Source organism: Lampetra fluviatilis, chromosome 63 (assembly GCF_964198595.1).
Source record: "Lampetra fluviatilis chromosome 63, kcLamFluv1.1, whole genome shotgun sequence".
Taxonomy (NCBI): domain Eukaryota; kingdom Metazoa; phylum Chordata; class Hyperoartia; order Petromyzontiformes; family Petromyzontidae; genus Lampetra; species Lampetra fluviatilis.
The window spans coordinates 1,559,620-1,571,421 of NC_136337.1; the positions used below are offsets into that span (position 1 = coordinate 1,559,620).

Sequence of the window (11,802 nt, forward strand, 5' to 3'; positions counted from 1 at the left end):
TAGACTCACACAGAGACACATAGACTCACACAGAGACCCATAGACTCACACAGAGACACATAGACTCACACAGAGACCATAGACTCACACAGAGACCATAGACTCACACAGAGACCCATAGACTCACACAGAGACACATAGACTCACACAGAGACACATAGACTCACACAGAGACCATAGACTCACACAGAGACCATAGACTCACACAGAGACACATAGACTCACACAGAGACCATAGACTCACACAGAGACACATAGACTCACACAGAGACCCATAGACTCACACAGAGACCATAGACTCACACAGAGACCATAGACTCACACAGAGACACATAGACTCACACAGAGACCATAGACTCACACAGAGACACATAGACTCACACAGAGACACATAGACTCACACAGAGATACATAGACTCACACAGAGACCATAGACTCACACAGAGACACATAGACTCACACAGAGATCCATAGACTCACACAGAGACCATAGACTCACACAGAGACACATAGACTCACACAGAGACCATAGACTCACACATAGACCCATAGACTCACACAGAGACCATAGACTCACACAGAGACCATAGACTCACACAGAGACACATAGACTCACACAGAGACCCATAGACTCACACAGAGACCCATAGACTCACACAGAGACTCATAGACTCACACAGAGACCCATAGACTCACACAGAGACACATAGACTCACACAGAGACACATAGACTCACACAGAGACCCACAGACTCACACAGAAACCCGTAAACTCACACAGAGACCCATAGACTCACACAGACCCACAGACTCACACAGAAACCCGTAAACTCACACAGAGACCCATAGACTCACACAGACCCATAAACTCACACAGAGACCATAGACTCACACCGAGACCCATAGACTCACACCGAGACCCATAGACTCACACAGAGATCCATAGACTCACACAGAGACCATAGACTCACACAGAGACACATAGACTCACACAGAGACCATAGACTCACACATAGACCCATAGACTCACACAGAGACCATAGACTCACACAGAGACCATAGACTCACACAGAGACACATAGACTCACACAGACCCATAGACTCACACCGAGACCCATAGACTCACAGAGACCATAGACTCACACAGAGACACATAGACTCACACAGACCCATAGACTCACACCGAGACCCATAGACTCACAGAGACCATAGACTCACAGAGACCACAGACTCACACAGAGACCCATTTCTGTAAAACTGCTTGTCGTGTTTAATGTGTCGTCCTTTCCATCCCGCACCTCCGAGTAACGCGGTTGGCTACGTGGGGTGGTGCGAAAGAAGTTCGACCACAACGGCGTCCGCACATCAGCCTCCTCGCCAACCGCACTGATGACCGGCGAGGGGAAGTATGGCGAAACGTCACGCACCCCGCGCCACGTGAGGCGTGCAGGAGGACAGCGCCACTGGGGGAGAGACAAAGGCGGCCGGGCGTGGTTGCTGACCGACCCCGCGGCCCTCGTGCGCCACTGTGCCGGGAGCCTTTGCACTTGCCCCGAAAGGTCTGCTAAGGCTATCAGGGGGACCTTTGTCTTGTGTGTTTGTGTGGGGAGCGGTGGGTGTAGCGGTTGGCGCGCTGCGCCACGAACCAGGCCACGCGAGTTCGATTTTTGATCACGGCCAACACCGGTGACGATTGTCTGAACCGGTCCTTGGGTCTCCCTTAGGTCGACTCAGCCTCAAATGAGTACCTGGTGCGGTGTGTGGTCAACATCGCCACTGGGGAGACAAAGGCGGCCGGGCGTGGTGCTGGCACCCACCCACCCCCTCGTGTGCCGTTCTGGCCGTCACAGGTGCTGCCCGCTAACAGCACTTGCCCCAACAGTCTGTTAGAGGCTACACGGGGGATCTTTATCTTTGATGTGTGGATAATGAGTCCGTGTCAGGAGGTCCGCCTTTTAATGCCTTTACCGTCACACTCAACGCCAGGCGAATTACTCGGTTCACCGATGATGATTGTGTCTGTGTGATGATGATTGTGTGTGTGTCTGTGTGTGTGCGTGAGTGTGTGGGGAGCGGTGGGTGTAGCGGTTAGCGCTCTGCACTACGAACCTGGCGACCCGGGTTCGATTCCCGCTCACGGCTAACACCAGTGACGATTATCTGAACCGGTCCTGGGCCTCTCCCTAGGTCTACTCAGCCTCAAATGAGTACCTGGTGCGATGTGTAAACATCGCCTCTGGGGAGACAAAGGCGGCCGGGCGTGGTGTTGGCCACCCACCCCCTCGTGTGCCACAGTGCCGGCCTTTATAAGTGCTCGCTAACGGCACTTGCCCCTACAGTCTGTTAAGGCTATATGGGGAATCTTTGTCTTGTGTGTGTGTGTGCGTGAGTGTGTGGGGAGCGGTGGGTGTAGCGGTTAGCGCCACGCTCCGCTACGAACCCGGCCACTCGGTGACGATTATATGAACAAGTCTTGGGCCTCCCCTAGGTCGACTCAGCCTCAAATGAGTACCTGGTAAGGTGCGTAGTAAACATCGCCACCGGGGAGACAAAGGCGGCCGGGCGTGGTTGCTGGCCACCCACCCCCTCGTGTGCCGTTCCGGCCTTCACAGGTGCTGCTACTCGCTAACAGCACTTGCCCCTACAGCCTGTTAGAGGCTACACGGGGGGATCTGTATTTGTTTGTAAAGACAAAGATTCCCCGTATAGCCTCTCGCAGGCAGCTGGGGCAAGTGCGCGTGGGTGCGTGACTCACTCCACACCTCTCCAACTTACCGATGGGACCTTTCGTTGGCAGCGTCAAGAATGATTTGAAAACAAGAAGAGGTTTCACTGATACAATGCGGCTCTGTCGCCAGAGCATCGAGTGGTGGTGGTTGGTGCAAGTCTTTGATGCCTCGCGAAAGACGCCCGACTCGACGATTGAACAAACACAACTCCTGTTTTATTGGCAAGAAAAGGTGGGTAACAACCGATTCTCGATTTTTCACAACGAACGCAAAGAACTCCGTGAATTAATGCGCGAATATTTACGATTATAAATTAATTTTATTAGGATAACAACAATAATAATGATGATGACAGCGTGCAAAACTAATCCCTAATTAACTTGCCTAACACGTGAGGCTTTCGCGCCCAATATCATCCGTAAGTGTTTTTTTTTTGGGGGGGGGAGGTGGTGGGGGGGGGGGTTTAGATCGCGTAAATATACAAATGTGTCGTGAAACCCGCCACCACCCGGCACAGCCCGCTAGCAATGTTTGTCTGTCCGGGACACGCTCCGACAACTATAAAGGCAAAAGCGCCCCGTGTAGCCTTGAGCAGCCCGTGGGGGCAAGAGCCCCCAGGGCAGGACGCGTTCACGAAGGCCGCGTTGCAGTTACCGCCATCGTCGCGATCCATTTGCAGATACCCCATCTGCCTGCCACGGGCGTCCTGGACTGTAACCACGACCCTTTAATCTAACCTGCTGAGAACCTCGCTCCTGAGAACTCCCATCGGCGTCCTTTATTTAACCACGTGAGAGGGGTCAATTCGATCCATTGTCTCTTGAGATCGGGGTCCTTTATTTAACCACGTGAGAGGGGTCAATTCGATCCATTGTCTCTTGAGATCGGGGTCCTTTATTTAACCACGTGAGAGGGGTCAATTCGATCCATTGTCTCTTGAGATCGGGGTCCTTTATTTAACCACGTGAGAGAGGTCAATTAGATCCATTGTTCAATCTTAATTTTAGAACTTTCGTGACTGCAGGAATTATTATTTGGTTCTTTCGGTTAAGTCACGTCTAAAGATAAAATAATAAATTAAATTAAATAATAGAATACGACGTTTCGATTGCAACACATGATTGCTTGTGTTGCAATCGAAACGTCGTATTCTATTATTTAATTTAATTTATTATTTTATCTTTAGACGTGACTTAACCGAAAGAACCAAATAATAGATCCATTGTCTCTTGCGATCGGGGTCCTTTATTTCGTCACCGATTAGCCGTACAGATGCCTTATCTCACGTAATCGGCAACCCTTTATTTAACCGTGTTGGATTCGTTACGTCCAGAGACTGACATCCTTTATTTAACCCCCAGCAGTCACGCTCTGCGTTATTGAGATTTAAATGAGACACGCGGTGGGGTATCTGCAAATGGACCGCTCGGTATATCCGTTAATCTCGTACAATCTAACGCGTTAATCTCTTACACTTTCAACGAGGAACACATACAACAACAAGTACATCAATAGATTGTCCCATATATGTGTATAGATAAGGCCTGGCTTATTAAGTAGACGTTAACACGTTTTGTTTTTTAACATGAACAAATGCAAAGATCCCCCGTGTAGCCTGCAACAGACTGTTGGGGCAAGTGCTGTTAGCAGCGAGTAGCAGCCGCGCCTACGAAAGCTACCGGCACCACGCCCGCCCGACCGCCTTTGTCTCCCCCCCCCCCCCCAGTGGTGATGTTTACACAACGCTACCAGGCACTGATTTGAGGCTGAGTCGACCTAGAGGAGGCCCGGATTGCGTCCGACAATGGATGGTGGCTGTGAGCGGGAATGGAAATTGGGTCGCTGGATTCGTAGCGCAGCGCACTAACCGCTGCACCACCGCTCCCTGCTATATACAGTACATACAAATACAAAGATCCCCCGTACAGCCTTAACAGACTGTTGGGGCAAGTGCTGTTCGTCGCGAGTAGCACTGACTAGGGGAGGGTCCGGGACCGGTTCAGATCATTAATCGTCGCTGGTGATGGTGGCCGTGATGATCGTTAATTAATTTCGGGTCGCCAGCGCGCTATACACATATAGCGATATAAGTATTTACATCACAATCATTTATAGAGAGTAGTGCATACGCTCCGGTCAGCCCATCGAAATGCCTCACTGCCCAATGATTCCCAGCAGGACTTTCTTCCTTAAAAGAAGACGAAAAGAAATCGGCTCGGTTTCGACCTCTGTGGATCTCATCGGCAGGGGTTCCTACGGTGTGGCTTTCCAAACCACCACGGTATAACCGTGGGCAATATGACCAGGTAAGTCCCCACTCGGCTGCTCTGCAGCTCTCATTCAGAAGCGACCTGGCAATCACAAGTTAAAGCTCAATGAAGTGGACCACCGTCATCGCCACGTGGAAGTTCATAGCAGCGGCCGAAAACTCCCTAAACGCGCGGTGATCGTCGATTCTAAAATGTGGAGGGAGGGAAACATCGGAGGACATCGGCGAGAAATCCACGCGACCAACGGGGAGGGAGAGACACGCAGACTCCAAATATACAGCAGCAGCAGCAGCAGGCATCGTCAGGGTCGGGGTCGAACCCACGACCTCCTGCGTACCAGGCGAGGTCGTCAACATCTCCTAGGCGCTGGACCATGCTGTCTGCTACAACAGCAAATCCAAGGCTGTGCTGTACTGTACTCCTATGTGCACCGCTGTGTTACGAACCCGGCGACCCGAGTTCGATTGCTGCTCACGGCCGACCACCAACACCGATTATCTCTGAATCGGCCGTGGGCCTCCCCTAGGTCGACTCAGCCTCAAACGAGTAACCTTGTGCGATGTGTAAACATCGCCACCGGGGAGACAAAGGCGGCCGGGCGTGGTTCCGACCACCCATCTCCCTCGTGTGCCACACAGTGCCCGGCCTTCATCGGTGCTGCTACTTGCTACTAACAGCACTTGCCCCGGGCAGTCTTGTCCAGGCGACACGTGGGATCGGTGTCTTTAATCTACTCCCGTGTGCACAACCGCTGCTGAAGTTTGGTCAGATACCTCCCCATCGGCGGGATCTCATCCGGCAGTGGATCGAGGGGCCGGGTCTGTTTCTCACCCCCTCGGCGCTGGGGCTTGCCGCTGTACATATCCTGTGTCTTGGAGCGGTTTGAATTCCTCGGCGTAAGGCACTACCACTACCACGCAAAAACGCCACGATACATAATCCGACATTACAAGAGGCACGCGCGCCCTGTGTCCTTACGATCCCGCGAACAGGTCCGAGGATCAAACATAAATGTGCGAAATGTACTCCAGGAACGATCTTCCGGATTAAACGAATCCGTAGCAGTGTCTGGGACGCGTGTGAAGTCTGTTCTCCTGTAACGACAGCGGCGGCGGCGGCGGCAGTTGCGGTAGTTGCGGTGGTTGTTGTTGCTGCTGCTGCTGCTGCGTCGTACCAGAAGAACACCGCTCTATGGAACAATCGCGTTATAATTAGGTACGTACAACTATGGGGGGGTTATAAAGCACAAATACCGCCATAACTACGTGATGATGATGATGGTGATGATGGTGGTGGTGATGATGGTGGTGATGATGGTGGTGATGGTGGTGATGGTGGTGATGATGGTGATGGTGATGATGGTGATGGTGGTGATAGTGGTGGTGATGGTGGTGGTGATGATGGTGGTGATGGTGGTGGTGATGATGGTGGTGGTGGTGGTGGTGATGATGATGATGATGGTGGTGATGATGGTGGTGGTGGTGGTGGTGATGATGGTGGTGGTGATGGTGGTGGTGATGATGGTGGTGATGGTGGTGGTGATGATGGTGGTGGTGGTGGTGATGATGATGATGATGGTGGTGATGGTGGTGGTGATGATGGTGGTGATGGTGGTGATGGTGATGATGGTAGTGGTGATCATGGTGGTGGTGATGATGATGGTGATGATGATGATGGTGGTGATGGTGGTGGTGATGGTGGTGGTGATGATGGTGGTGATGGTGGTGGTGATGATGATGGTGGTGGTGATGATGATGATGATGGTGGTGGTGCGTAACGCAGGGCTGGACAAAGATTGAGGTGGTGGGTAGCGTCTAGAGCAGTGGTTCTTCACCTTCGCTGCAGCCTTGCAACTCCCTTTGGTTCTCGATCTTTACAAAAATGTAAAATGTTAATCGATAGAAAGGGTTTGATGGAACAACGTAAGTTTGTTACTCGCGTTGCCCCCGTACTCAATTTGTGTTGAGATGATTCACCTTCTAAACAAGAAGTCTGGCCACGTCTCGCGACCCCCAGAAAAAGCATCGCACACCCCCAGGGGGTGCACGCACCTCCAGGTGAAGAAGAACAACTGCTCTAGAAGTAGCATCCAGCAGTATCCCAATGCCTCGTGCGATGGTGATGATGTTGATGGTGGTGATCATGGTGGTGATGGTGATGCTGGTGGTGATGGTGGTGATGATGATGATGGTGGCGATGATGATGATGATGATGGTGGTGATCATGGTGGTGATGGTGATGGTGGTGATGATGATGGTGGCGATGATGGTGGCGATGTTGATGGCGGTGGTGATGATGATGGTGATGACGGCGGTGGTGATGGTGATGACGGCGATGATGATGATAATGATGGTGGCGATGTTTATGATGTTGATGATGATGATGGTGGAGATGATGGTGGCGATGTTGATGGCGGTGGTGGTGATGATGGCGATGACGGTGGTGGTGATGGTGATGACGGTGATGATGATGATGATGTTGATGATGTTAATGGTGATGATGATGATGGTGGCGATGATGGTGGCGATGTTGATGGCGGTAGTGGTGATGATGGTGATGACGGTGGTGATGGTGATGACGGTGGTGATGAAGATAATGATGGTGGCGATGTTGATGATGTTGATGGTGATGATGATAATGATGGTGGCGATGTTGATGATGTTGATGGTGATGATGATGATGGTGGTGGTGATGTTGATGATGTTGATGGTGATGATGTTGATGGTGATGATGTTGAAGAGGATGATGGTGATGACGGTGGTGATGATGATGTTGATGATGATGATGGTGATGACAGTGGTGATGATGGTGGTGGTGGTGGTGATGGTGGTGATGATGATGGTGGTGATGATGGTGGTGGTGGTGATGATGTTGATGGTGATGATGATGATGATGATACTAGGCCGAGGCAGCTGTACGACCTGCTGCGACGTCGTTCCATTCACTCGATCTCGTTGCATCCAATTCGCATTCCGCATTACACAAAGATGCGTTTTCCTATAATACACATCGCGTTATAACCAGTGATGAAATCGCGCGCCCTAATCGGACAACGGACTACGTAGTCTTTGGATCTTTTGGTAAAGCCACGTAAGTATGAATACAAATGTATAAATACAATTTTATACTTACGTGACATTATCGAAAGAACAAAAGAGTATGGGTTCCTGCTAAACAGACTACATCTAAGTAACTCCGTGTCTATTTGGTATACCAAGGTCTGTTAGAACATCAGTGAGAATCTCCATCACACGTCACACCGCTCGTACCATCACCAACCACTCTGCTCAACCACCACCACCAACCACTTTGCTCAACCACCACCACCACCACCACAACCACCACAACCACCAAGCACTGTGTTCAACCACCACCACCACCACCACAACCACCACAACCACCACCACCACAACCACCACCAAGCACTGTATTCAACCACCACCAACAACCACCATCACCAAGCACTGTGTTCAACCACCACAACCACCACCACAACCACCACCACCACAGCCAAGCACTGTGTTCAACCACCACAACCACCACCACCACCACAACCAAGCACTGTGTTCAACCACCACAACCACCACCATCACAAAGCACTGTGTTCAACCACCACAACCACCACCACCACAACCAAGCACTGTGTTCAACCACCACCACAACCACCACCACCACCACCACAACCAAGCACTGTGTTCAATCACCACCACGAATCTCACAAAACAAAGACAAAAGTCTTCCGAACTCGGGTCGCTGGGTTCGTGGCGCAGAACACCACCACTGAGCTGTCCCTCCCCATTACACAACACACCACTCAGCCACTCACTCACCGACCACTCACCCACTCACTCACTCACCCACCCACTCACTCACCCACTCACTCACCCACTCACCCACTCACTCACACACCACTCACCCACTCACTCACCCACTCACTCACCCACCACTCACCCACTCACTCACTCACTCACTCACCCACTCACTCACCCACTCACCCACTCACTCACACACCACTCACCCACTCACTCACTCAGCACTCACCCACTCACCCACTCACTCACCACTCACACACCCACCCACTCACCCACTCACTCACCCACTCACTCACTCACTCACCCACTCACTCACCCACTCACCCACTCACTCACCCACTCACTCACTCACCCACCACTCACACACCCACTCACTCACCCACTCACTCACTCACCCACCACTCACCCACCACTGACCCACCACTCACATACTCACCCACTCACCCACTCACTAACCCACTCACCCAGCACTCACCCACTCACTCACCCACTCACTCACCAATCACACACTCACTCACCCACCCACTCACCCACTCACCCACCACTCACCCACCACTCACACACTCACTCACTCACCCACTCACTCACTCACCCACCCACCACTCACACACTCACTCACCCACTCACTCACCCACTCACCCATCCACTCACCCACTCACACACACACGCACTCCCCCACCCACTCACCCACCCACTCACTCACCCACTAACCCACTCACACACGCACTCACCCACTTACTCACCCACTTACCACTCACCCACTCACTCACCCACCACTCACCCACCACTCACCCACCCACTCACCCACTTACCACTCACCCACTTCTCCTCTCGAACTGCTCAACACTGGAATTCCCTCTCCCACCATCATCATCATCACCATCATCATCACCATCATCACCATCATCATCACCATCATCATCACCATCATCACCACCATCATCACCATTGTCACCATCATCATCATCACCACCATCATCACCATCACCACCATCATCCCCATCATCACCATCACCACCATCATCCCCATCATCACCATCATCACCACCATCACCATCATCATCAGCATCATCATCACCATCATCACCATCATCATCACAATCATCATCATCACCATCAGCATCACCATCACCACCATCATCACCACCATCATCATCACCATCATCATCACCATCACCACCATCATCACCACCATCATCACCATCATCATCACCATCATCACCACAATCACCACCACCATCATCACCATCATCATCACCATCATCATCACCACCATCATCACCACCATCATCACCATCATCATCACCATCATCATCACCATCATCACCACAATCACCATCATCATCATCACCATCATCATCACCATCATCACCACAATCACCACCATCATCATCACCATCATCACCATCATCATCACCATCGCTCCGCGATCACCATACCTGAAATATCCAACGTCTCGTGTCCTCCATACATCTGCTCAATGTGGCCTCCAAACGGCTGCTGCTGCTGCTGCTGTTGCTGCTGCTGCTGCTGTTGCTGCTGCTGCTGCTGTTGCTGCTGCTGTTGTTGCTGCTGCTGCTGCTGCTGCGCGCTGTCGCACAGAGACATCTGCATAGCCGCCTTGCCGTACATCAACACAGAGCCGCCTGCTTGCATCCACAGCTGTCCCAGCGGCGAGGTCTGTCCGCCGTCCTGATCCTGCTGCTGATGATGCTGCTGATGATGCTGATGCTGCTGATGCTGCTGCTGTTGCTGATGATGATGATGATGGAGTGCGCTACTGGACGCGTACACCGACGCGTGGTCGATGCCTACGGGCGACCCAACGCTGCTGTGCTGCTGCAGGAAGTCGAGTGCCGTCACGCCAGCGCAGCCCACGTCGTATGCCGCAGCGGACACGGGCGAGGCACGTGCAGTCAGCCCGTTCATCGATGCACCACCAACACCACCACCAACACCACCTCCACCGAGGTCGACCAAGCCGAGCGAGGCCACCGTCATTCCTGCTTGACCGACGGGCGAACAGCCCTGCATGACACCGCCACCACCACCACCTCCACCACCGTGGTGATGATGGTGGTGGTGGTGGGCCGGGTGCGGGTTGCTGCTGCTGTGGTTGTGATGCTGATGCTGCTGCTGTTGCTGTTGTTGTTGCTGGTGATGGTGGTGGTGATAGTCAAATCCCGGTGACAGCACGGCGTGGTTGTGGTGGTGGTGGTGGTTGAAGCCGAAGCCATTGATGAGGCCGTACACCGGCTTCAGCGCCTGGCACTTGCGACGGAATCCACGCGGCCTCCGACGGAACGACCCCTCCTCGAACATGAACTCGCTCGCCGGGTCGATGGTCCAGTAGTGACCCTTGCCCGGCCGTCCGAGCCCCTTGGGCAGCTTGATGAAGCACTCGTTGAGCGACAGATTGTGGCGCACGGAGTTCTTCCAGCCCTGGTAGGCGCCGCGGAAGAATGGGAAGCGGTTCTGGAGGAACTGGTAGATCTCGCTGAGGGTGAGACGCTTGCCGGGCGAGCTCTGGATGGCCATGACGATCAGCGCTATGTAGGAGTAGGGGGGCTTTTCCGGTCTCCGCAAGCCCGCCGATGACTTCTTCGCTTTGCCGCTGCCGCTGTTTGTTGTTGTTGTTGCTGCTGCTGCTGCTGCGTTGGTGATGGTGGTGCTGTTGCTGCTGCTTGTGGTGCTATTCGTGATGATGCTGCTGCTGCTGCTGAACGTTGTGGTGGTGGTGGCTGTTGCGGCGTTGTTGCTGCTGCTGCTGTTGTTGTTGTTGCTGCTGCTGCTGATGTTGCCGCTGCTGATGTTGCTGCTGCTGCTGCTGCTGTTGATGTTGCCGCTAGCGCTGCTGATGATGCTACTGCTGCTGCTGATGATGCTGCTGATGATGCTGCCACACGGGGTCACATCAAGTCCCGTCGGCTTTAGTGTCCCCGGAGGTATGTGCATTGATGAGTGCTGCTGCTGCTGCTGATGATGATGTTGC

The 11,802-nt window shown here is 52.7% G+C and overlaps 1 protein-coding gene across 1 annotated transcript; it reads right to left on the bottom strand.

Annotated features, from left to right (window-relative positions):
- Positions 1–10,807: 10,807 nt before the first annotated feature.
- On the bottom strand, positions 10,808–11,435 carry LOC144951641 (forkhead box protein F1-like; the record flags this gene model as incomplete). Its single annotated transcript, XM_078881932.1, has 2 exons — positions 10,808–10,813; positions 11,007–11,435. Coding segments are annotated over 2 exons (435 nt in total), but the record flags the coding sequence as incomplete, so codon positions are not given.
- Between the last annotated feature and the right edge of the window lie 367 nt (positions 11,436–11,802).